General features: G+C 40.6%; 1 protein-coding gene across 3 annotated transcripts in view; it reads right to left on the bottom strand.

The window, feature by feature from the left end:
* Positions 1–27,930, bottom strand: part of dlg3 (discs, large homolog 3 (Drosophila)) — a 496,785-nt gene that overhangs the window by 315,722 nt on the left and 153,133 nt on the right. For all 3 annotated transcript variants that reach the window (XM_080187527.1, XM_080187526.1, XM_080187525.1), the window contains exon 4: positions 21,213–21,371. In XM_080187527.1, the coding sequence (XP_080043653.1) occupies positions 21,213–21,371 (159 nt within the window). The remainder of the gene's footprint in view (positions 1–21,212; positions 21,372–27,930) is intronic.

Raw genomic sequence — 27,930 nt, 5'->3', positions numbered from 1 at the left:
GACTGCTCAATCTCTGTTGAAGTCTACATAACAGCACTTTGTTAGTCTTCAAAATAGAAACAGTTTTTTAATGCTTCACATTTGCACATACAATGAATGACTCTGAATGAGAGGTCTAAGCTGTAATTACAGTCTTGTGTCAGTCTTCAATGTTTCAGCTCTGTTGAGCCTTCTCTCTGGTACACTGCAGAAGGCATCTTTATATGCTTAATTTCCTTATTTCTTTGTTCTGGTTATTTGACATCATTGCAAGGGTTCTCAGCAGTTGTTGATTTAATTGGTAACAAGTTATTACCTCTAGTTTAGAGGAATTAACAAGGAAATAAGCTGGAATCTCAAATTGTACAATATACATTTGCTCCAGGCTGCACGCTGTTGCTTTCCATCCTACTCGGATATTTCTGTGCAGCTCTACTCAGCATATATCTGCATTAAACAGCTTGGTGTCACAAGTAGTGAAACAATATTCACAAAACTGAAAAGGCAGTTTAAAAATGTTATCACCTAAACCAAATAATGATACAGCACTGTTCTGTTGTGACATTCTCCAGCTCTCCTCCTTTCTCCACCAATCACTCATTTTTAAAAATGAAACACTTTTACTTTCTCCATTAATAAATACAGAAAGTGCTGGGTACTCAGCAAATCCTGCAGTATATGCAGAAGAGTAACGAAGTTAACATTTCAGGTTGTGGCCTTTCATCAGAACTGCCAGCATTTTCTGCTTTTTATTTCAGATTTCCAGCATCTGCAGTATTTTCCACTTTCTTCATTCCTTTCTGTGCACCTGTCCATTCCACTGCATCTCTAGGAAAGTTATTTCATTATTATGCTGAACTCATAATAACTCAACTGCATGCCGGCAGGATTTTCTGGCCCCATTGATGGTGCACCCCAGTTGTGGGTTTTCCAATGTCATGGAGTGCAGTCAATGGGAAGTGGAAGCGACAGGGCCAAAAGATCCCATGCCGGCGAATGGTGTACTATCTTCTGCCATGAGGAATACATTGTGGGGAGGCCAAAAGTGAACGCTCACCAAACAACCCCACCCCCACCGTCTCCCCAATGATGTCTACATGTCTACATGTATGCCAGAAGTACAGAAACACACAGCAGAAAGAGGAGATGATATTACTGAAGTTCCACCCTAACCATTGTGTACTTTGTCACTGTGGCACATCAAGAATGGCACCTCAAAGTTTTGTAGTCTTTTGAAACATCGGAGATCCTCAGGGGTCTTGACAGGGTGGATGTGGAGAGGCTGTTTCCTCTTGTGGGAGAATCTAGAATTAGGACTCAATGTTCAAAAAAAGGTGTCCTATTTAAAAGGGAGATGAGGTCAAAATTTTTCTCGAAGAGTTATGCGTCTTTGGAAGTCTCTTCCTGAAAAGATAGTGGAAGCAGAGTCCTTGAACATTTTTAAGGCAGATTCTGGATAAGCAAGAGGGTTCAGGGGTTAGCAGGATATGGATTTGAGGTTATTATCAGATTAGCCATGATCTTATTAAATGGTGGAGCATTCTTGAGGAGCTGAGTGGTTTACTTCTGCTTCTTGTTCTTATACTTGCATAATTGCAGACTCAAAGTTTTCTTTTATCCAGAAGATGAAAGACTTGAGAACCACAAAAATCATCTCAGTAGTACGAGTTTGGTTTGCTGAGCAAGGGATTCCTGCAAGATTAATATGCAATAAGGCACCCAGTTCAAATACAGGGAAGTTAAGAAATTTGCTGAACAATATAGGTTCAACATCAACACCTCATCACCCCCGAGGACACGGGTTTATAGAACAACACATCCAGATGGTGTAAAGAATGCTTGCAAACTGCTGAGAGACAAAGGAAGACCCGAACCTTGCCTTATTGTCACTCTGATCCACACTCTCAAGGCTGACATGAAGTCCTCTGCAGAGTTGCCAAGCAAAATACATTCCCCAAGTAACCAGGAAGAAGTTATAATAACTCACTGAAGCACAGAAGAGAGATCAGCACTTCAGCTAACATGCTACATCCCTACCTGAGCTGTTAACAGGATAAAATATACACGTGCAGGGTCCAACCATGAAAGCTTGGAGCCCAGAAGAAGTTGCTGCCGAACTCAAGACACCAAAGACATAGATTATTGAAATTGAGGGGAATTGAAAACTAGACGGCATAGGTTTAAGGTGAGAGGGGAAAGATTTAAAAGGGATCTGAGGGGTAACCTCCATGCAGAATATGGTGCGTATATGTAATGAGCTGCTGGAGAAAGGCAGATTCAATAGCAACATTTAAAAAGCATATGGTTAAGTACTTGGATGGGAAAGGATTAGAGGGATATGGGCCAAATGCGGGCAGCTGTGACTAGCTGGGGGGCCACCATGGTCGACATGGATTGGTTGGGCCTTAGGGCCTAGTTCCATGCTGTGTTGCCCTATGACTCTATAATTGCGACTGAAACCAGTAAACAAAAGAGAAAAAACCATGAGAAGTATCAAATGTCAAACTTACTAGATGGTAGCGCAACATTTTACTACCTAAACAACACCATGAATAATATTTTAGAAAATAATATACAATGTAAAAAAATTGATGAAGGAGTTCCATTTACTTCAAAAAGTCGATTCTTTTTGGTTTATAAAAATTAATGACTGGAATAGTTATACTAATAGGGGCATTACATTTTAAAGAAACAAAGATGTATATATTGTTGTACCATGTGTAAATATCTGTAAAAAGCTAGGTACTACTCAGCTAGGGACTAATGTGTTACATGGAAGTGTTCCAGGAGACACTAAACACTGAAATGAAGTATACATAGTTAGTTCAATCCAGTTTTTCTTCTGAACCAGAAAGCATTAAGAGTTTCTGCTCTTTACAAATTTAAAGTAGGGTGGTGGAAGCAGGCACGTTGGACTTGTTTAAGGTTTACTTAGACAGACACATGAGCGAAGCAAGGATGGAGGGTTATAGTAGAGGGTATTAAATAGGGTCAGAGCCTCAGGACGACACCGGAAATGTAGTTTTATATGTTAACGTATTGTCTTTTTATTCCACAGGGTCGGTCCACCTTGTTGTCAAACGAGGGGCATGCACACGGTGGGTCGTGCGTGGGCTGCTCTTGGAGGTTCCGGGAGTGGCCTAGTACTTTGTGTCGTTGTGTGTGCTTAATCCTGGACCAGCAGATGGGCACCGCAACAGCTCAGTGACTATCACTGCTAGCTGTGCAGATACATGGATTTGGGCCTGTGTCTGTGGGAGTTTGCGCATTCTCCCTGTGGTTGCATGGGTTTCCTCCGGGCGCTCCGGTTTCCTCCCACACCCTCTTAGGCCGATTGGTGTACCAAATTGACACTATTCTCCCCTGAATCTGGCTACATTAGGGGTTCCACTCACATACACACAGGGCGGGGTAGGCATGGGAAGATGCGGCGGCGCAGGCTCGTTGGGCCGAAGGGCCTGTTTCCCGTGCTGGGATGTTCTTTGTTCTTTAACACCCATGAACCAAGGGAAGTAATATAAACTATAGTGTACAATTCCAAATGGGGGTGTAGGAACAGAGAGTCCTGAGGTCATTAATGCTAAAATCATTGAAAATGTTGAAGGTTGAGAAAGCAAGTTAAAAAGGCATGTGGGATCCTGGACTTTATAAATAGAGGCATCAAATACAAAAGCAAAGAGGTGTGCTGAAAATTTAGAAAATAGTGGTTCAGTCTCAACTAGAGTTTGTGTCCAATTCTGGGCAACACACTATAGGAAAAATGTGAAGGTTTTCGAGAGGGTATAAAAAAGATATGAGAATGGTTCTGGGGGGGTGAGGGATTTTAGTTATCTGGATAGATTAGAGAATCTGGGGTTGTTCTCCTTTAGAGAAGTGAAGGTTGAGAGGAGATTTAGTAGGGTTGTTCAAAATCATGAGGGGTCTAGACATAGAAGATAGAAGAAACTGTTCCCATTCATGGTAGAATTACAAACCAGAAGACACCGATTTGAGGTGACATGAAGAAAACCTTTTTTACATAGCAAATGGTAATGATCTGAAATACCATAAGGAGTGGGAGAGGAAGATTCAGTCATGGCTTTCAAAAGGAAATTAGACAAGCACTTGAAGGAAAAACATCTGCTGAATGATGATGAAAGGTCAAGAGAGTGGTACTGGCTAAATTACTTTTGAAGAAAGTTGGCATGGTCTCCCTCTGTGCTGTAACCATTGAATGGTTCTAATTTTAAAATGTATATGGAATAGGAGGTAGAAAGTTTAAAATAGGTTAAACAGTAAAAATATTGCTATCAGTCTAAGGGAAGCATAAAGCAGAGAATTGATCAAACCATATATTAATGGACAGAATATAAAAACAAAATTGGGGGACTTGGCATGAAGACATGCGCATATCTGCAGTATGAAGCTAAATGATATGATGGAAAATCTACTGCTTTCCAATGAACTGATTCATTAAGACTTCTATATGTGCAGCAATATCACCTCCCAATATTTTTCATATCCTCTATTTGCTTTCTTAATTTTCATTTTTATTTCACTCCTGTATTTTCTATACTCGTCCATGCTTTCTACAGTATTAAGTCTTTAATGGCTGCCATAAACTTTTCTTCTGCTTTACCTGGCCTATATGCATCTGGATAAATCAGGGATCTCTAGTACCATCCTTCTTTTTTTGTGAGGACATGTTTACACAGTGCCTGCAGAATTTCGGTCTTTGAGTAACTGTCTCCAGTCCACTCTTGCCAGATTATCTCTTGGCTTTGTAAAATTTGTCTTCCCCAGTTTAAAACTATTACTCTTGTTCTACCTCAATCCTTTTCCATAATGATTCTAAAACTAACTATATTATGGTCACCATCTTGAAAATTGACCCCATTGCTACTTCATCCACTTGCCCAGCTTAATTTTCTAAGACTAAATATGGAATTGTTCTCCTTTGCTGGGCTTGTTGCATGCTGGCTAAAAAAGTTTTTTGAATGCAGTTCAAGAATTTTGTGCCCTCTGTGCCTTTCAGGCTGTTCAATACCCGATTGATAGTAGGATTGTTGAAGTCTCCAATGATTACTGCCCCATTGTTTTTGCACTCAGAAATCTGTCTACATATTTGTTCATCTAATTGCTTTCCACTATTTAGTGGTCTATAGTACAGTTCAAGCAGTGTGCCTGCTCCTTTTTTTATTTCTGAATTCAACCTATATGGTCTCATTCGGTGCTTTATTTAGTATATCATCCCTCCACACAACTGCAATTATTCTTTAGCCAAAGATGCAACAACCACCTTTTGTATCCCCCTCCCTAGCCTGCTCACAAACCCTATATCCAGGGATGTTGAGCTACCATTTTTGTTCCTCCTTAGTTTACTGCCATGTGTCTTTCTGCGCCCTCAGCTCATTGGCTTTACTTAATATATTCTTTGTATTTACATATGTATCTTTTAGCACCGTCAATTTCCTGCACTGTACACTTTTTAACCTGTGCTACCCTCTTGTTTTCAATCATTAACTAATTCCCCATCTCACATTTCTTGCTTTAAATTTTCACTCAGGTTCTCTGAGGTGGTGATGTACTGATATTGGTGCTGGAAATAGTAATCTAGAGACACAGGTTAATGCTTTGCGTCCCTGGTTTGAATCCCACAATTAAAGTTTAATGATGACCCTCATACATTGTTGATTGTCATGAAGATCTATTTGGTCCACTAATGTTCTTTATGCATAATACATCTATCATTCTTACCTGGTCTGGTCTACTTGTGATTCCAGATCTATAGCAACATAGTTGCCTCCGAGAAGTCCTTTGAAACAGCCTAGCAACCCACTCAGTTCAAGTGCAATAAGGGATAGGCAATAAATGGTGGCCCTGCCAGTGACACCCAGATTCCATGAATGAATAAAAGAAACTCCCCTTGCCAATCTAGTTTAAACCCACCTGAACAGCACTAGAGAATATCCCTGCGAGGATATTTGTCCCAGTCTTGTTCAGGAGGTGTTCAGATCCCACTTCCAAGCAATTCTCTGCTTTACAGAACAGGTTCACAATGCCTCATAAATCAGATGCCCTTCCTCCTCCACCGACTTTCCAGCCATGTGTTTAATCGCTCAATGTTCCTATTTCTATATTAATTTGCATGTGGGACTGGGAGTAATCCTAATTCAAGGTGGTGTTTAAATTTAATTAATAAATCCAGAATTAAAAGCTATTCTCAGTCATGGTAACCTTGGCAACTACCATCAATTGTTGAAAAACCCATCTGATGCTAATGCCCTTGAGAGAAGTAAATCTGCCCTCCTTGCCTGGTCTGGCTTGTATAATGACTCCAGACCCAGAGCATTGTGGTTCATTCTTACCTGCTCTCTAAAATGGTTCAATAAGCCAAGGGAAATTATGGATAGATAACAAATGCTGGCATTACCAGCAAAATTGCTCTGTCTGAGGCCAGAACTCTCCATTCACCTGACGAAGGGGCAAACCCCAAAAGCTTGCGAGTTGACTATCAAATAAATTGGTTGGACTTAAACCTGGTGTTGTCAGACTTCTTACTGTGATTGCCAGCAAAAGCCATATCTCGTGAAAGAATGAAGTGCAAAAAGAGAACAGATTTAGACAAACTAAGTCTGCTTGTCTTAGTTTGGGCAAAGAAATTTTACTTATCTTAAGGCAAGTTACTTACTTGGTTGGGAAATTAATTGAGTGGCAGCAGATAGAGTGCAGGAATAATGGTTAGAGAAGGGATAATGGACAGAGAGTAAGGATAATGGGCAGGTATCTAATTGGTAGGATGTGCCCAATGATGTCCTGCAAGGATCTGTGTTGACACCTCAACATTTACCATAGCTTTTCACAACTTAGATGATGGGATAGAAAGACATATACTGAAATCTGCCAATTACACAAAGATAGGTGACATTGTAAGTAGTCTAGGTGGAAGCTACAGAGACATGTTAGTGGATTATGTGAATGAGAAAAAATGTTGAAAATGGGTTTCAATGGAGTCAAATATACAAACGACCACTTTAGACCTAAAATGGGTAGAACAGGATACAGGTAGTGGTCACAGGTACATAGATAATTAAAATGTCATGAACAGATGTAGAAAATAATCAAAAGGTCTAATGGGACTTATCTATATCTTTATATCTAGGTGAATAGAATAGAAAGGGGAGAAGTATTGTTCAAACTATACAAAGACAATCAGACCACATCTGGGGCACTGAACAATTTGGTTACCACACCTTTGAAAACTGTATTACATAAGAACATAAGAAATAGGAGCAGGAGTAGGCCATCTAGCCCTTCGAGCCTGCCCCGCCATTCAATAAGATCATGGCTGATCTGTCGTGGCTCAGTTCCACATTCCCGCCCTCTCCCCATGACCCTTAATCCCCTCTCTTATCAAAAACCCATCAACCCGCGTCTTAAAAATATTTAGCGAGGTAGCCTCCACCACTTCAACGGGCAGAGAATTCCAGAGATTCACCACCCTTTGAGTGAAGAAGTTCCTCCTCAACTCCGTTCTAAACCGCCCCCCCTTTATCTTGAGGCTGTGCCCCCTAGTCCTACTATCCTTTCTGAGCAGGAAGAGTCTCTCCACCTCTATCCTATCCATCCCGTTCATCATCTTATACGTCTCAATGAGATCTCCCCTCATTCTTCTAAACTCTAACGAGTACAAGCCTAGTTTATTCAGCCTCTCCTCATAGTTCAACCCCCTCAACTCCGGCATCAGCCTAGTAAACCTCCTCTGCACTCCCTCCAAGGCCAAAATATCCTTGCGTAAGTACAGCGACCAAAACTGCACACAGTACTCCAGCTGTGGCCTCACCAATGCCCTATACAGCCGCAGCAAGACCTCCCTACTTTTATATTCAATCCCCCTCGCTATGAAGGCCAGCATCCCATTAGCCTTCCTGACCACCTGCTGCACCTGCAAGCTGGGTTTTTGTGACTCATGCACAAGGACCCCGAGGTCCCTCTGCACCGTCGCCTGCTGCAGTTTTTCGCCACGTAAGTAATAATCCTTCCTACCATTATTCCTACCAAAGTGGACCACCTCGCACTTGCCAACATTAAATTCCATTTGCCAGTTCCTGGCCCATTCGCCCAGCCTATCTAGATCCTTCTGTAGACTCTCCACACCCTCCGCACAATTTGCCGTTCCACCAATCTTGGTGTCATCAGCAAATTTCAACACCCTACACTCGGTTCCCTCCTCCAGATCATCTATATAAATGGTAAATAGCTGAGGCCCCAGCACCGACCCCGGGGCACTCCACTAGTCACCATCCGCCAATCCGAATAGCACCCATTGACCCCCACTCTCTGCCTCTTATTTGACAACCAATCCTCTATCCACGCTAACACCCTACCCCCAACTCCATGTCCCCTGACCTTCTGCAATAACCTCTTGTGAGGTACGTTGTCAAACGCCTTCTGAAAATTGGTGGGGAAAGTGCAGGATTGATTTACTAGAATGGGACTGAGACTCAAAGGGTTAAATTACAAAGAACAATTACACAAAATAGGGTTGTATTCCCTGGAATTGAGAAACTTAAGGGGTGATTTGATCTAAGTTTTCAGGATTTTAACAGGAACAGATGGGATAGGAAGAAAGAATGTATTTCCACTGTTTGGGAAGTCTAGGACAAAGGCACATAGGCTAAAAACTCGATACAGGTTTTTCATGAGTGCAATTAAGAAACACCTTAAGAACATAAGAACATAAGAAATAGGAGCAGGAGTAGGCCATCTAGCCCCTCGAGCCTGCCCCGCCATTCAATAAGATCATGGCTGAACTGTCGTGGCTCAGTTCCACATTCCCGCCCTCTCCCCATAACCCTTAATCCCCTTGCCTATCAAAAACCTATCAACCCGCGTCTTAAATATATTTAGCGAGGCAGCCTCCACCACTTCAACAGGCAGAGAATTCCAGAGATTCACCACCCTTTGAGTGAAGAAGTTCCTCCTCAACTCTGTTCTAAACTGCCCCCCCTTTATCTTGAGGCTGTGCCCTCTAGTCCTACTGTCCTTTCTGAGCGGGAAGAGCCTCTCCACCTCTACCCTATCCATCCCATTCATCATCTTATATGTCTCAATGAGATCTCCCCTCATTCTTCTAAACGAGTACAAGCCTAGTTTATTCAGCCTCTCCTCATAGTTCAACCCCCTCAACTCTGGTATCAGCCTAGTAAACCTCCTCTGCGTAAGTGCGGCGACCAAAACTGCACACAGTACTCCAGCTGCGGCCTCACCAGTGCCCTATACAGCTGCAGCAAGACCTCCCTACTTTTATATTCAATCCCCCTCGCTATGAAGGCCAGCATCCCATTTGCCTTCCTGACCACCTGCTGCACCTGTAGGCTGGGTTTTTGCGACTCATGCACAAGGACCCTGAGGTCCCTCTGCACCGTCGCATGCTGCAGTTTTTCGCCATGTAAGTAATAGTCCTTCCTACCATTATTCCTACCAAAGTGGACAACCTCACATTTGCCAACATTAAATTGAATTTGCCAGTTCCTGGCCCATTCGCCCAGCCTATCTAGATCCTTCTGCAGACTCTCCACACCCTCCGCACAATTTGCCGTTCCACCAATCTTGGTGTCATCAGCAAATTTCGACACCATACGCTCGGTTCCCTCCTCCAGATCATCTATATAAATGGTAGATAGCTGAGGCCCCAGCACCGACCCCTGGGGCACTCCACTAATCACCAACCGCCAATCCGAATAGCACCCATTGACCCCCACTCTCTGCCTCCTATTTGACAGCCAATCCTCTATCCACGCTAACACCCTACCCCCAATTCCATGCCCCCTGACCTTCTGTAATAACCTCTTGTGAGGCACCTTATCAAACGCCTTCTGAAAATTAAGAAACACCACATCCACCGGCTCTCCTCTATCCACCGCCCTAGACACATCCTCATAGAACTCCAATAAATTCGTCAGACACGACTTCCCCTTAATGAAACCGTGCTGCGTCTGCTTTGTCAAACAATTCTCCTCAAGATGCCTCGCTATTTTCTCCTTGATCACGGATTCTAACATTTTACCTACAACAGACGTTAAACTAACTGGCCTATAATTCCCTGCCTTTTGCCTGCCACCCTTCTTAAACAACGGCGTAACATTAGCCGTTTTCCAATCTTCCGGCACTTCCCCGGAATCCAGCGACGTTTGGAAAATAATCACCAAGGCATCCACTATCACCTCCGCCATTTCTTTCAGAACCCTTGGATGCATTCCATCCGGTCCTGGGGACTTGTCCACAATCAGTCCCTCCAGTGTGTCGAGCACTGCCTCTCTAGTAACAATAATGTCATTCAGGCCCTCCACTCCTACCATCTTTCCATCGCTAACATAAAGGATGTTAAAATTTGAAACTCTCTTCTGAAAATGACAAATTGGTGCTTTATCAATTTTAAATCGAAGCGTGAAAGTTTTTGTTAACCCAAGTGTAGACCCAGTGGTCACTTGAGAAGGTGATGACATAAGAGGTCACTTTGGTGGGAGCTATCCTCAGGACTGTGGACCGTGCACAAGTATTGAAATAGCTGCTAAGCTAGTGAATAAAGTACTCTTTGTTGGCAGTACCTGATGTCAGTGATTCGGGAACCCAACACTTTTCCATGGTGTCAGGAGTTGGCAGTATGGCACAAGGACTTTCCCACATTGACTCACTCACCTTTGATGAAAATATTGTGGATAGCTGGGAAACATTCGAGAAGGAGTATATTTACTGCGGTGCTGCATTGTCTGAGAGGTCGAACAAAGTATAGGTTTATACTTTATTAAACATAGTGGGCCCCAAGGCCATTGAAAAAAATCCAATCATTTGTTTTCCAGATGGAGGAGGAGGAAAAAGACCCTGAAATAAACCTGAAATATTTGAGAATATCTGTCTCCCAGTAAAAAATATAATCCTAGATAGACATGGGTTCAATTCAACAAAACAAACAGTGGGTGAATCAATACAATCTTACACAGCTATCATGAAAATATTGGCAAAGAAATGTGCATCTGGCACTCTAGCTGATGAACTAATCAAGGATCAATTAGTTTGTGGGATTCACAGTGATTTAGACCGGAAGCAGCTGGGAGAAGGAACTAAACATTACAAGCAGCCAATAAAACATTCAGAAAAAGAAGCAGCGATTTTAGGTGGGAAACAGAAGTTTACACAGCAGAGGGCACACTGCTCCAACTGCAATTTCCATTACCCTCCTGTACTCTCCTAATTATGTTGGAGGTTGTGGGTTTTAAACAAAAAGAAAAAAGATGTGGTTTGCACACATAGATGCTAACTAACAACAACAGATTTATTGAAGGAGTTCAATAAACTGAAACTAAAACAGCAGCCTGTGCAACATCTAATGACATCACCATCAAATCATGTGACTGGCTCTTAAAACAATCATGCAACTACTTAAATAAAGAATAACCCTCCCCATTACTTCTGTGATCATGACAGCAAATTACTACGATGTTATTCATAGGATCAATAATTCTCCAGACATAGTTCTATGCATTATTAATCATCAAACACAGTCAATAAGAAAGTCAATCAGGAGCACGTCCTCTTTGGTTGCATACGATATCCTAGCATTCAGCTGTCCTCGACCCCAGAAGCATGATTTGGAACTTCAGTAGACACTTCTTCTCTTGGAACTAACTCTGCATCATTCTCATGTGGTACGGAAACATAAACACAATCATCAGGCAACTCAGGTTCAACAAATCTTTTATAGCAATATTCACAACACTAGGGACTGAAGAATTGCTCTTCAGGAGATGGTGTGGGAAATAATTTCCAGATGACAACAATTGGTGAACATGGTGTTGCCAAACTAGTTCATCTTTAAGTTGAACAGTGTAAAAAATTGGACCTGGTTTTGCTAAAACACATGGTATAATTATGCACTAACACAGTAATCCAGCTAAGCTTTTATCTTCTCCAACCATAATCTCACAAATTGAGCTTGAGAATTACTATCGACCGCATGGAGAGGCAACCCCATTATTTGTCCACTCAACTCTATGTTGACCATGACGTACCTTTTTAAAGGCACAGTCTTTTCCATCTCTGTCCTTAAATTCACATCAGGTGGTTTTAAAGGAAGATGCTTCAAATTTTGTTGATATTCAGTCTTAGGAATGAAAGATGCAGCAACACCAGTTATCAATGTTCATCCTAACAGTTGTCCACACAACTTCGGAATCACCCAGAAACTATGTGATTAACCCTGTATGAGTAAAACATTCAGTTGGTGCTCTTCATCATATTGCCGGACATTTTCTTTTTTAGCCATAATTCTTTTCTTCCATGTTGTAAATTATTTTCGTTGAATGCAACTTGTTCTTCTTCTGAATATTCTTCTCAGGAGAAGTTGGTCTAATCCAACAAGTTTTTCTAATGTGACCCATTTTTTGCCACAATTCTTGCATTGACCATCAATTCCCTCACTAAATGGCCCATTTTGATACACCTGTGACATGTTTGTTTCTGTTTTGACTTTTTATGGACAGTTGCCAACTTGTGGATGTTCAAGTTACACCAAATTGTGAAGCCTCTTTGGCATGCCACTGACACTGCCATTTCTACTTCTGTCTTTAAAGTCAAAGCATGTTTAGTAAGCATTGTTCTTTGGGTAACATCATTTTGGAAACCACAAGCTGGGTGATCTTGAAGAGTATCTTCTAATAACTCACCAAACACACAAATGTTGTGTCAGCCTTTCTAATGTTGCCACAAACTGAGAAATGATTTTACCTTTCGCTTGATTTCTTCAGTGGAACTTGAAGCATTCCATGATGATCAGTGGCTTTGGACAGTAATGCTCCTCAAGGATCAATTCATTTTAATTCCTGGCTTTGGTGGAAGTATCAAGCACCTGAACAATTTGAAGGTTTATTTCCTGAGTTACTGAGAAATGCTGGTATGAGCAACTCATTTTAATTTTACTTGCCTGCAAAGAGTATTGAACTCCATGATTCATTTTCTCCATTGATATGACCTATGGATCGTAATTGACCCATCATTTCTCTTGCAGGCACTAGTGACTCGAGACTGCTCAGTATATTTTTTTTGTCTTCCCAGTACTCTGCTTTTTACATGGAGACTGTAGACTTGTTGTATATTTTTTCAAGTGATTCTGGCCATACAGTAAAGTTTCCCTTCTTTTTAAATGTGCCAGATACTGCCTGGAATCTCATCCTTCTCTGATCAGAAAAACCCCTATTTTAAAACCACACAGACAGCTTTTTTCTTACATGGCCTTCCTTCACTGGCACCTTAGTCCTTCATCCTGTTGTTGATTTTCCCCAGACTTCTAATATATGAAGCGTGGGGTCCCGCAGTGTCTTTTTCTTCTACTTAGAATCTTTTCTCAATTTTCTCAATGAAGCGAAATCCTGACTCACACCAATTTTCAATTTTTATCCCCTAACTATTTTATGGGTTATGCATTTAAACTTAAAAAAAAGGCCATGGTTGGACACATAGATTCAATCTAATGCCCAACAGGTTTTATTGATGGAGGTGTTCTCTGCACTGCACAGACTACAAACTGAAAGTAAAACAGCAGCCTGTGACAACAGCCTAATGATATCACCATTAAATCATGAGTCTGGCTCTCAAAGTAACCTTGCAACTATTTAAATATATTTGTCCTGCATATGGTAAAAGGTGCAACATATGTGATAAATGGAAACATTTTGATTAGTGTTGCAGATTGAAACCACAGCAACATGTCAGCTGGTCGATCTTCCACAGGTTGGAGCATCGTAAAGTGAATGAATTGGAATTTAACCAAAGCAGTGAAATTACAAAGCCTCAAACAACACGCGATTGCGAGAGTGTTGACATTGTTGCAAAAAGGTGAGATCTGCACCATCTCAATATAATTAGCAGTAGTGCAAAACCAAAGGTTAAGATTGAGACTGGAGCAAGTGTAAGGTATTGTCCAGCTGCATGTTATAGAAACTAGATTCATATGCAGCAGAAGATCCCAGCACCCAGGCGGATCTTGTGGCTGAAGGCAGACAAAACATCTGTACCAAAGGTGTAGTTACCCTCCATCGCACACAGGGCAATTTCAAGTTTCATATAGTTTACCTGAATGCAAGGCCAATTCTAGGTCTTTGGGTCAGAGTTTTCTGCCATTTACACATTCTGATTTCTTAATGGGCTGCTATTAGTACCATTCTCAGCCTTAATTATAATCCCTTTGTCTTTTTGTCTATGACATCTTTGTCACTTACAAACCCCCACCCCTCCCCGTCCCCCATCTCTGCCGCTTACAGTCATAAATCTCGTCCTATTTTCTTTAGCATCAGCTCAGATGAAGAGTCATCCTGGAAATATTGGCTCTACTCTCTCTCCACAGATGTGGTCATTTTCAGTTTTTGTTCTATTATCCGGACATTTGAATGCTGACCTGGGGTTTTTTGTAAAGGAGGTATAAATTCACATTGGACTGGGAACAAGCCTGCCTTCTTTGAAGAATCACCTAACCTGCTTTGTACTTGAGGAAGATCTGTTTATTTGTTTTGAGCTGCTATCATTTTAATTGATGAGAAAAAAAACTGAAAGACTTAGTGGAAACCACATTGCAGATCCAATCTTTAAGTTTGAGCCTACTAGTTTTGACATAAGACTTGTCGTCATAGAATAAGCTGAGAAAGGGAGACTACCGTAACTGGCTCTCTCTCTGTCTCCCCTAAAATTGTGTGTGTTTCTCAACCTGCTGCCAGAAAGTCCTCATCTGAATGTACCATGCCAGCATTTGGACCTGCAAAGCTGAGGCAAGTCCTATATTCTCCTCTATGCTGAAGTCCCACTGATGAGAACTTTTGGATATCCATTGGGAATATCAGCCCATATTCTCAGAGTGGCTTCCAGAAGGCCTTCACCCTTCATTTTATAATGCCTATCTACTAAAGCCTTTCTCTACAAAGAAACATATAGAGCCTTAGAAAAGTTACAATGCAGAAAGAAACCATTCATTCCATCTTGTCTATGCCAGCCTGAAGATACCCAGGTGCCCTTTTTAATCTCATCTTCCTGCACCCAGCCCATAGCTCTGTGGATTACAGCATTTAAGGTGAAGGTCCATATACTTTTTAAAAGCATTTAGAGTCTCTGCCTCCACCACCAACTCAGGCAGTGAATTCCAGACATCCATCATCCTTCGCATAAAAAAATTCTTCCTCATGTTCCCTCTACTCATACTACCTTTTATCTTGAATCTACATCCCCTGGTTCTAGAACTCTCAACCAAGGGAAACAATGTTATCCTGTCCATTCTAACTTCTCTCCTCATAATTTTATACACCTCTAACAATTCATTCCTCAGTCTTCTTTGGAAAATAGGTCCAACCTATCCAATCTCTCCTCATAGCTACACATTTCTAACCCTGCCAACATTACTGTAAATCTCCTCTGCACTCTCTCCAGAGCAATGACGTCTTTCCTGTGATATGGTGACCAGAACAGCACACAATCTTCCAGTTGTGGCTTCACCAATGTTTTACGCAATTCCAACATTATATCCTTATTTTTATATTATATACTTCTGCCAATGAAGGTGGGGATTCCTTAGGTGCCTTCTTTATAACCTTGTCCATTGAACATTTGCCTTTAGGGACCTGTGTACTTGTGTGCTCTCACTTCATCTATCCCTCTTAATATATTCCCATTTATTGTTTATTCTCAGTATCTGGTTGACCTCCCTAAATGCATTACCTCACACTTTTCTATGTAAAAATCCATCTGCTACTTTACTGGCCACTCCACTAACCCAACGATATTGTTTTATGGATTATAGCTCTACACTACCTACTACATAGCCAATCTTTGTGTCATCTGCGAATTTTCCAATCATGCCCTCCATGTTCACATCCAAATTGTTATTATATAACACAACTTTGATTTGATTTATTATTGTCAAATGTATTAGCATATAGTGAAAATGATTGCTTCTTGCACGCTTTACAGACAAAGCATACCGTTTATAGAAAAGGAAATGAGAGAGTGCAGAATATAGTGTTACAATTATAGCTAGAATGTAGAGAAAAGATAAACTTAATGCAAGGTAGGTCCATTCAAAATCTGATGGAAGCAGGGAAGAAGCTGTTCTTGAGTCAGTTGGTATATGACCTCCTTGTGTCTTTTTCCCAATGGAATAAGGTGGAAGAGGGGATTTCAGGGTGCATGGGATCCTTTATTATGCTGGCTACTTGGCCAAGGCAACGGGAGGTGTAGATAGAGTCAATGGATGGGAAGCTGGTTTGCATGATGGATTGAGTTACATTCATGACCTTCTGTAGTTTCTTGCAGTGTTGGGTAGAGCAGGAGCCACACCAAGCAGCGATATAACCAAAAAGAATGCTTCTATACAGCATCTGTAAAAGTTGCTGAGAGTTGTACCTGAAATGCCAAATTTCCTTAGCCTTCTGAGAAAGTAGAGGCATTGGTGGGCTTTCTTAACTGTATTGTTGGCATGGGGGGAACCGATTGTTGGTGATCTGGACACCTAAAATCTTGAAGCTCTTGACCCTTTCTACTTCATCCAGCAAGGGTCCCAAACTGAACCCTGTGGACCACCACTTGAAGCAGCTTTCCATTTGCAAAGGCACCCATTGACCATTACCCTTTGTTTCCTGTTACTATCTGTCCTTTGTTTATTTGTCTGTGCGCTAGGGAATTTTTTTTGTAAGAGATAGATAATTCCAGACTACAATTCACCCCTCAGTCTTTATTCCAACGAAAATAACCCCAACCTATCCAATCTCTCCTCATAGCTATACTTTTCTCGCTCTGGCAACCATAACCAGTACTTGCAATATGTTAATGATTAATTTTGTTTTATAATAAACTGATATGTTTCTGTATATTGAAAGAAGCCTGGTTAAAATCTTTTTTATTTGGGTACCAATACTGAAGGTAAATGATTGGCTATTTTTGTGAGAAAATTAGATTGTTAAGTTACTGGTATGGTCCACTGAATTAGTAAGGCTAGATCATATGCGCACTCCCATCCCGGTTGTAACACAAGATTAAAAAGTACATTTTTTCAAGGGAAAGTGGATATATGAAACAGATCACAAGTGAAAGTAGCTAATTCTGGGTTAATTGATGCCATTATAATAAAGTTAATAAGTTAATCTCCAGATAAGAAGTGAGGCAAATAGCTGATCTGAGATTAGAACTAGCAAACATAATTTTGCTTATGTTATTGCGAACAAGTCAGACAGAATAGACATACTCACAAGAAGGAAATTGAACTTGCAATTTAGATATAATCCTTTTACACAGTATGCAGTTAATGTGTGGGAGGCAATGGAGGTGGATAATGTTGAAAGATTCAAGAAGGAACTAAGAGATTTTTGGTGAAAGGAAGATTGAGGGTTACAAGCTGGCAGGGTCTTTTGCACAGCTAATGCATATAGAAGAATCATGCCACCCAGCTTGCAATTCTTCGTCCAAAATTTGTTAATTATCATGGACAGTTGTCTGTGACTTTTCATACTGGCTGTCTACAGCCGAGATCCTAGCATTAATTTACGGAACCTTTTGCACTATGAGGCTTGTCACATTGATCCCAGTGATCCTTTTGGTCCTGTATATTTCTGCATAGCCGGTGCAATACAGCTTAATACTACCTTAAACATACTGCAACATTTTCCAGAGACTGCTGTTTTATTTTAGGTTTTGATTTTGTGTTGAGTTCACAGGTCCTCCCAGCAGGTGGTTCTGAAGGGCAATAGCACAAGCAACATTACTAGTGACTTGCTAGCTATGAATGCAAATCCTCCAGCTTTCCACTGAAACCACCTGCAAAGACAATCAATCTGCACCAGGCAATCACACTAGCACAGTCCATACGCAACACACTGGGGTCTCTAACTTTTAACGGGAAATGTTAATGTTACTTTTTTGCCTAAGAAAAGCTCATGGAGTAGGGAGTAACACATTGGCATGGATAGAAGATTGCCTAGCTAACAGGAAACAGAGGAAACACAAATGTATAATTTTTTGGGTTGGGAGAATGTGACAAGTAGTATGCCACAAAGGTCCAGTGCTGCGCCACAAATCTTTACAATTTATATAAATGATTTGGATGGAGGTACTAATGGTATGGTTGTTAACTTTACTGATGATACAAAGATAGGTAGGAAAGTAATTTCCAAAGAGGACACAAGGTTAAGTGAGTGGACATGATCTGGCAAATGAGTATAAAATGTGAGGTTGTCTATTTTGGCACGATGAATTAAAAAGAAGCATTTTATCTAAATGATGACAGATTGCTGAGCTCTGAAATACAGATACTAATCTTGAAAACCTTGTAAACCTTGAATCACAAAAGGTTAGTATGCAGATGCAGCAAGTAATTAGCAAAGCTAATTTATCAATTATTTATCAATGTTATCAATTATTGTTAAAGGAATTGAATACAAAGGTAGGGAGGTTAAAAGGATATTAGTGAGACCATATCTGAAGTACTTGTACAGAACTGGTTTCCTTATTTAAAGCAAGATGTAAATGCATTGAAAGCAGTTCAGAGAAAGTTTACTAGATTAATATCTGGAATGGGTGGTTGCCTTTTGAGGAAAGGTTAGGCTTGTAATCACTGGAATTTAAGAGGAAACTTGATGGAAACATAAGGTAATAAGGGGTCTTGACAGGGTCAATGTGGAGAGGATATTTCCTCTTGTGGAGAGCTTAGGACTGGGCTCTACTGCTTAAAAATAGATGACAGAAATTAGTGGGGGGCCATTTTCTGGCCATGCTGTACCTGGTGCAATCCCCAAAAATTTCATACGCGTCTAAAAATGGGTTTTATGCCCAGCACCAAATGATTTGTAATTGACTTGGTCCCTTTATATTGGCGCAAAATGGGTCATGCTCAGTAAAGCTGATTAGCGTTTTTAAGGAGCAATAATACACTAAGCCCATTTGACACCAGGTTCTCCCAGCTCCTGGGTTCTTCTGACTCTGGGGAGTGGCGGGAGCCTGGCAAGGATCACTACTGGTCTTCAATAGTGGAGACCTAGCATTCGGAGGCCACTGAAACTCCCAGCTGTCGAGGAAATAGCCCACCTGGCACACTGGCAACACCCATCTGGCATACTGCCAATTGGTCGCTGCCAGTGTGCCGGCAGCAGTGTCAAGGGCGTGGGGCTTTGATGGCATAATAGCAAAGGATGGGGTCTTTGCTGGGGTAGTTGTGAAGGGGTGGGGCATGAAGGGGGCATGTCAGTGTCATAAAGGGGGACCCATTGGGAGGGCCTCAATAACGATGATCTGTATTGGGGAGGTGGTGGGGAAACATGTAGTCAATGAAGGGGGTGTCCTGATGTCTAAGGGGGGGGGAGGGGTCTCCCAGTGCATTGTGAGATCAGAGCACCCTTTCAAAATGGCACCCAATTGCTTTGCCACAAGGCTCACTGGTGTGTTTAAGCCCTGTCCCTCACAGTAACAGCATGCAACTCTGCACAATCCCAATAACTATGGGATGGTTGCAGTCAAGTCCATGCATAACTTCAGTTTTCTCACCATTATAAGAACATAAGAAATAGGAGCAGGAGTAGGCCATCTAGCCCTTCGAGCCTGCCCCGCCATTCAATAAGATCATGGCTGATCTGTCGTGGCTCAGTTCCACTTTCCCGCCCTCTCCCCCTAACCCTTAATCCCCTTGCCTATCAAAAACCTATCTACCCGCGTCTTAAATATATTTAGCGAGGCAGCCTCCACCACTTCAACGGGCAGAGAGTTCCAGAGATTCACCACCCTTTGAGTGAAGAAGTTCCTCCTCAACTCCATTCTAAACAGTCCCTCCTTTATCTTGAGGCTGTGCCCTCTACTCCTACTGTCCTTTCTGAGCGGGAAGAGCCTCTCCACCTCTATCCTATCCATCCCATTCATCATCTTATATGTCTCAATGAGATCTCCCCTCATTCTTCTAAACTCTAACGAGTACAAGCCTAGTTTATTCAGCCTCTCCTCATAGTTCAACCCTCTCAGCTCCGGTATCAGCCTAGTAATGAGGAACCTAGTTATGACACTTGGGTCATCTTTTGGGAAATTCCAGTTTAGGAAAAGAAAATTCTTGCACAGGATTGGGAGACTTTTGAATTGTCTTCCTCAAAAGATGGTTGAGACAGAGTGTTTGAATATCCTTAAGGCTGAAGTAGATAGGATTCTTGATAAACAAGACAGTGAAAGGGCATTGGTACGAATGTGGAATTGAGGTGAAAATTAGATCAGCCTTGACGTTTTTAAATGGCAGAACAGGCTTGAGGGACTGAGTGGCCTAGTACTCCTAATTCATTTGTTTGTACACAAGTGCCTTACAGGAAGAATTTTGAAACTTATTTAATTCACATAAAATTGTTACAAAGTCACATTAAGGATCAAAATCAATGCAAAATTCCATGTAACTTCAGTTTTTCTGCTTCCTCAGTAATCCCAATTGGAACATCAATGTACTTTAATTCTCCTGTTGCAGTTAAAGTGAAGGGTACTGGATGAGATTTAGGAGTGGTCAGTGACAAGCAGTAATCTGGACAATAAACCACATTTGTTTTCAGGTTTTCAATGTTAATGCATTAAAATAACATTGCTTTTCGATGCAGATTTTTGTTTCAACTTAATCGCAATTAGCCAAGAAATGATCATAATTATTTCCAAATAGTATGATTAATAGCAAAGGATTTGGATTCAAAAAATTTATTGCGAGAATCTGAAATAATCCAGGAAATTAGCATCGATTAAATTTAAATTAAGGATTAGGATAGTCAGAACTGGGAATAATGCAGATTGAGATTTGCACCAAAAACATTTCTTATGAAGATTACTTGCTTATGTATAGACTGCATTGAATTTAAATCATTTTAAGAAAAATATCTTACTGTAGTATTAGGGTGTTTCAGTTAATAAGTGTTATTGTGACACTGGGAAACAGTGCCACCCACATTATAGAGAGTCACATGATGGTTGACTTGTGTGAGAAGAGGATCTGAAAGAAGTTGGCATGAAGATAACAACTAGTTGGGGCCAAACTTCAGAGATACGTATCTAGTTTTGTGTTAATAATAAACAGTTACAACCACAAAAGCCTCCAGATCTCTTAGTGAGACACCTAACAACCTTAAAACATTTACCATTGTTTTACCATGTCTTCTGTTATTGTCCAATTTTGACAAAAACACATACTTAAAGGAAAAGGTGACACTGACCTCTGGACAGGATGTATGGATGGGGGATACATAGCTGCAAACATTCTCAAGTTCAAATGTTTCTTTCTCCTTTATCTGTATAAGCTCAGGCATATCCTCGATGGCACTCTGGTTAGAAGGATAACTATCGATGATGCCTTGATCATAGTAGTTATATCTCTAGATAAAAATACAAACACAGGTATTTGTTAATTATTGCTGCTAATTCAATAAATTTAAAGAAAAATGAATCTTTGTTTCCTTAACCTGAACACTTCTAGGTAGAAGACCAAAACCTATTTGTGACAACCATTTGTGAATAGAAGAAAAATTAAGGTTGCCCTGGCTTGGGATGAACAATGAGTACTTTCACTAACATGAGCTATTTTAATCCTGGAACTCAAGGTAGTTAATTTTCATTGAAATTAGCCTAGATGTTCCAGTTGAAGATTAGCCCTATAGAAAGTGATATTTATGACTGCAGACACCAGTACAATTTCAGAATCGGTCTCACGGCAACATTTTGTATATACCCCAAGCATGAGAAGTACCTTTGATTGGGAGATCGTCTTACTGGGAGTTGTGAAGTAGGGATATAAAACTGCAGCAAGGTCCAAACATCAAAATCATTATTTTTTAATTTTAAGAAGTCTTGCAAGAGAAAAATAGACTTTTGTTACATGGAAGCAAACTACTCAGCCGAAGGGAGAGCCTCCCTTGAGTTGTTCAGGATCCTCTGTGCCAACTGCAATGTGATTTGGTGCAGTACTGAAGAAAGTTTAATTACCTAATCAAATTAAACAAGGTAAAGCAAGCTTGCAATATTGTGCAACAATTAATAGCACTTAAGCAAGCCAGCCACATGCAAATACCTCTTCCGCACTTGGGCCAATATTTCAATCCTGTGCACAGAATTGGAAGAATTTCCAGATCCACAAACCCATCTTTAAAAATGGCTGCCCTGACATCATATTTTCCGTCTGAAGGTGGTGGGGTCTGTGCTCGATTAGAAACTGGGGCCAGTGACCTCAAAAGAACAGAGGAGGCTGCAGGGTACAGAGGCAGGTTGACCAGAGGGACTGCTTCTGGGACTGCCTCAGGATCTTTAGAAGGATGAGGGGGGACCTTATTGAAACTTACAGGATAGAGTGAGGCCTGGACAGAGTGGATGTGGAGAGGATGTTTCCACTAGTAGGAAAAACTAAAACCAGGGGACACAACCTAAGGCTAAAGGGATGATCCTTTAAAACAGAGATGTGGAGGAATTTCTTTAGCCAGGGAGTGGTGAATCTGTGGAACTCTTTGTTGCAGAAGGCTGCAGAGGCCAGGTCATTGAGTGTCTTTAAGACAGAGATAGATAGGTTCTTGATTAATAAGGGGATTGGGGTGTGGGGAAAAGGCAGGAGAATGGGGATGAGAAAAATATCAGCCATGATTGAATGGTGGAGCAGACTCAATGGGCTGAGTGGCCTAATTCTGCTCCTCTGTCTTATGGTCTTATGGCACTGTGTCCAAAAGTTTAAAACATGAATAAAGCATGAAACATCCCCCCAGCCCTTATCCCCCAAACTTCCCATGTCCCATCTCTGCCAACCCAGGCCACTTCATGCCATGTACCTACCCCATAATCCCTCATAACCATGCCGACCTAAACCTGTCCAATCTACCTCCATGGCTTCTCATACTGTCCATGCCAACCTATCCACCCCCAGGCTCTTTACAGTCCCTATGCCAGCTTAGTACCAACCCATATTTCCTAACCCATACCTCCTAAGGTGAAAACAAACAAGACAGTCTCAGGGAAGTGTAATTCACAGACCCACTGAAACTCATCACTGTCTAAGGAAGAAACATTAAAATGCAAATATTGAAACAGTGGCTGCTACAGATCCACCCAAAACCTCTTGGAAATACATAATGGGTTAAGTACTTCAAGCCAGGCTGCAGCCACTGCAAACAGATTACAAGAAAGACCCCATCAGAAGTGAAAGCTCTATCTATATCTTTTGGAGAAAGTATATTACCTGGTCCACCCTATTAGGAATTTACCCAACAAACTGAGATCTTGTAATACTTACAGCATCTTTTACATCTGACTGCAACAACAAAATCAGCTAATCCAATCAACCACAACATGTATAAATTTACACCTCAAAGAAAATCAAAGGACATTTAACTGTATATTCATTTAACATTTTTTCTCTAACTTCCTTTATTTCTGACAGCTGTGTGTGCAATGTTGCATCTAAACTATTTTCCTCTTGATTTAATAGTTAATAAATTTGCTATTTCATTGACTCAAGAAAGCCTTGTTTGATTGGCTTCTCTTAACCCTCTTTCCACTCACATTGTCTGTACCTTTAAGACTTGATTACTTGTAAAGTCTCGCATTCCAACCATTATCCTGTAAATTGAGTTTGTGTCTTTATATGCCCTGTTTGTGAACAGAACTCCCACTCACCTGATGAAGGAGCAGTGCTCCGAAAGCTAGTGGCTTGTGCTACCAAATAAAAATGTTGGACTTTAACCTGGTGTTGTGAGACTTCTTACTGTGTTTACCCCAGTCCAACACTGGCATCGCCATATCATTAGAAGCAGAACAGATCCCATCCAGAAAACCTGCTGCATCAGGCTGCTCCCAACCATCAGCAAAGCTTTGGAAGTGGTCACTGTCCATATTATCACATAATATTTGCTCAGTAATAACCTAGCAATAACCTGCACAGTGATGCTCAGTTTGGCTTCCTCAAGTCAGATCCAGCGGCAGACCTCATTATGAAGGTGAGGTGAGCCCTTGACATCAAAGCAGCATTTGAGCACACGTCACAATTTGCCTTAGCAAATTAGAAGTCAATGGCAATAAGCGGGGAGGGGGGAACTTTGCACTGCTGGAATCATACCTAGTACAAAGGAAGATGGTTGTGCTTTTGGAGGACAATCATCGCTGTCCCAGGATATCACTGCAGAAAGTCCTCCGGATAGTTTGCTTGACCCACCCATCTTTGGATACTTCATCAATGACATTCCCTCCATCATAAGGTCAGAAGTGATTGATGATTTCAGTGTTCAGTACCATTTGCAATCTTTCAAATAATAAAGAAATATATATGTCCAAATGCTGGAGGCTATGGCCAACATTGAGTCTTGGGCTGATAAATTACTATTAACATTTACATCACACAAGTGTTAAGAAATGAACATCTTCAACAAGAGAGGATCTAACTATTCCCCTTAACATTCAATTACATTACTATTTGTGAAACACCTACTATAAATGTCCTGGGGGTTACCACTGACAAGAAACTGAACTGGATCTGCCATATAAATACCATTGCAACAAGAGCAGGTCAGAGGCTGGTGATTTTGCATGAGTAATTCGCTTCTTCACTCTTCAATGCCTGTCCACCAATTACAAAGTACGAGTTAGGTGTGCAATAGAATCGTCCCCATTAGCTTGAGTATGTGCAGGTCTAAAGATACTCAAGAAGCTCAACACCATTTAGGATAAAGCAGCTGCTTGATCAGCACCCCAAACATGCAAACTTATGGATTAGGAGGAGGATAAGTCATTCAACGCTGCAAGCCTGCTCTGCTATTCAGTGAGTTCATGGCTTACCTGATTATGGCCCCAACTCCATATTTTGCCTACATCTGATAACCTTTCATTTCCCTGATAGTCAACAATCTAACTACCTTTGCGTTGAAAATATTCAATGACCCTGCTTCCATCACTCTCCAGGAAAGAGAGAAAAAAATTCTTCTCATCATTGTCTTAAGTGGGAGAATCGTTATTTTTAAATAAGGATTCAACAAATATATATTTGCTACCAAATATTAACTATATTAAATAAGCTTTTTTCCTAATTTACAGCAATCAACTTGGCAACTCAAAAAATGCACATCTGATGTTCAGCCACCATATTTCACAGCATTTCAGTTGAAATGAGGTTTTAAAGCAGTCATTAAAAACAAGGTCCTTAGTTCTACTCTCACCCACAAGGGAAAACATCCTTTCTGCATCCATCCTGTTAAATCCTCTCCTGATCTTATATGTTTTAGTAAGATCACTTCTTATTATTTTAAATTCCAATAGATACAGTCCCAATCTATTCAACCTTGCCTCATGTGATAACTCCACGATCACAGGTGTCAGTTGAGTGAACTTTCACTGGACTGCTTTTAACAAATTTATATCCATTCTTAAATAAGGAGACCAAAACTGTACACAGTACACCAGATGTCTCACCAATGCCCTGTTAAATAAGGAGACCAAATCTGTACACAGTACACCAGATGTCTCACCAATGCCCTATACCACTTTAGCAAAACATCCCTACTTTAATACTCCATCCCCTTTGCAATCAGCAACAATATTCCATTTGCCTCCTTTATCACTTGCTGTACCTGCATACTAACTTGGTGATTCATATACGAGTACACCCATATCCCTCTGTATCACACAGAGTTCTGCAATATTTCTTAATAATATGCTGCTTTTCTGTTCATCCTGCAAAGTTCACATTTTCCCAGATTATATTCCACCTACGAAAACTTCTGCCCACTCACTTAACCTACGACCCTTTGCAGACTCCTTTTTTCTTAACACCTTACTTTCCTTCATATTTTTGTGTTATCAACAAATTGAGCAACCATACATTCTGTCTCTTTATCCAAAATCATTGATATAAATTGTAAATAGTTGAGGTGCTGGTATTAATCCCTATGGCACTCAACTCATCACATTTTGCCAACCTGAAAATGACCCAGGTGGTAACCTGGTTGGAAGGATTCAAAAACATGACATTCCAAAAGCAATGGAAAAATATTTAGCAGCCAACAACATGTTCAACCAAGCAGAGAGGAAAGGAAGGTTGGAGATGGGATGGTAGTTTGCCAAGACTCTGGGGTCAAGATAATTAAAATTTTTGCTGGATAAGGTACAAGAGAAATATTTTCTCAATTGGAGTAAATGGGAAATGCCAAATATTTGAGTTCCATTGTTAAGTAGAATTAAAGCACAGCAATGTTTTAGAACAGAGGGATATGAATAATGAAGGGTGATACTACAGAAAAAAGTTGTGAGAAATATGTGTAGCATGAACAGGACATTTGATGACATCAAGAACGCTATAGAAACATAAATACTGCAAAAACAGGCTGGTTTCACAGTCCACTTTTAAACAGATAATTATACTGCAGCAGGTGGCAGCCAAACCACACAAATATAAGGAGTCAGTATATGTTCCCTGCATCAACTTAGAAAGAGCTTTTGAATCAATAAATAGAGTATGCCAATGTTAAAAATCATTAGGTAGCTCAATCAAATTTATATAACTAGTCCCTTAGAAGTTCAGAGCTTGAGTATTGTTGAAAGATAGGCATGTTGTCAAAGTTTTTTGTCTTCCACTCATCAGGATAGATTCATAATTGTTTCCTCTGAGATTTGGTATTCTTGCAAATCTGGCCTGACTGTCAACGTATCAGCAATTGCATCCTTTGGCAATTACATTGTTAGGCCAATTGTATTGTTAAAGACAGATGATGATTATTGAGTCAACAATAAATGGGCACAACTGGAACTGGATGTGGGGAATCATTAGGAGAATATCATCATGCCAAACTGTTCTGAGAATAAACTTGCTTTAGGGAAAAGCCAAGCTGAGACTTATTCCTTCACCATATCCTGTTATTGAAATTAACACTGAGCAGAAGATGAAAAGCTTTGATAGCATGTCTCTTTTTCAGCAATATTCAAAATAACTAATCCAAGGAATTTATGCCCACACAAACAGCTGGGTCCATATTGACAGGAAACTACTGAGTCTTTCAATACACCAGATTATATCTGAATTATATTCTTACCTGAGCCTTATTCTAGCCAGATACTGACTCATCATGAATTCAAGAAGAGAGAAAGAGTGGATGTACCAGCCTAGGCAATCATTACATGTATGTAGGTCTGGACTTTGCTACTGGGACAGCAGCCTTGGCTGAAATGGTGCAATTCTTAATAAAGCCCCATGCACAACCTTCCTTCTGATTTGTTTTAGTTGTGCACAGCCTATTCATTAAAGTGCACAAACCCTTTTAAATTCTTTTTTAACAGGATGGAAGATCATTGTCTTGGGCTACACTGTTGCTCAAATGGCAAATGTCTTTCTTATTTCTTCAGCAAGGCAACTTAAGGAGGCCAACGTGTGCTCATCCTGCATAGAACTTCTAGGTTGGAAGAAACAGATAAGCTTTTAGATGACAATAACAACGATAAAAAGGAAACAGGAAAGGAAATTAAGAAGGATAAAAGAAAGAATGAAAGAAGAGAAATAGCAAGTATTTCCATAAGCTTAATGAATGTGTTAGGCTGGAACCATGCAGAGTTTAGGGTCAAGGAATGGAAAAGGTATTTACATTTAGAGAAAAAAGTGAAATTGAAAAGAGGATTTGAATAGATGTTGAAAAAAGTCACAGAACTACAAATATAAAAGGCATGATTATGCAAGATAACAAGCAACCCAGAATACAGAATAAGATGAGAAGGAAGTATCAGAGCCACTAACCACAACTTTCCAAAAGTAACAATAATAATAGGAAAGTGTTGAATGATGGAAATATTATTGTTTGCTGAAGAAATAGGAGAAGGATAAGCCAGGAATGACAGACTAACTGAGGTTTCAGGGAAAACATCCAAGAGGAGATTTTCTACTTTGGCACTCATGGCACAAGACCAGAACACATATTT

This window comes from Carcharhinus amblyrhynchos, chromosome 4 (genome assembly GCF_965287045.1).
Source record: "Carcharhinus amblyrhynchos chromosome 4, sCarAmb.v2.hapA, whole genome shotgun sequence".
NCBI lineage: Eukaryota > Metazoa > Chordata > Chondrichthyes > Carcharhiniformes > Carcharhinidae > Carcharhinus > Carcharhinus amblyrhynchos.
This window is presented reverse-complemented; position numbering and strand designations above follow the sequence as displayed.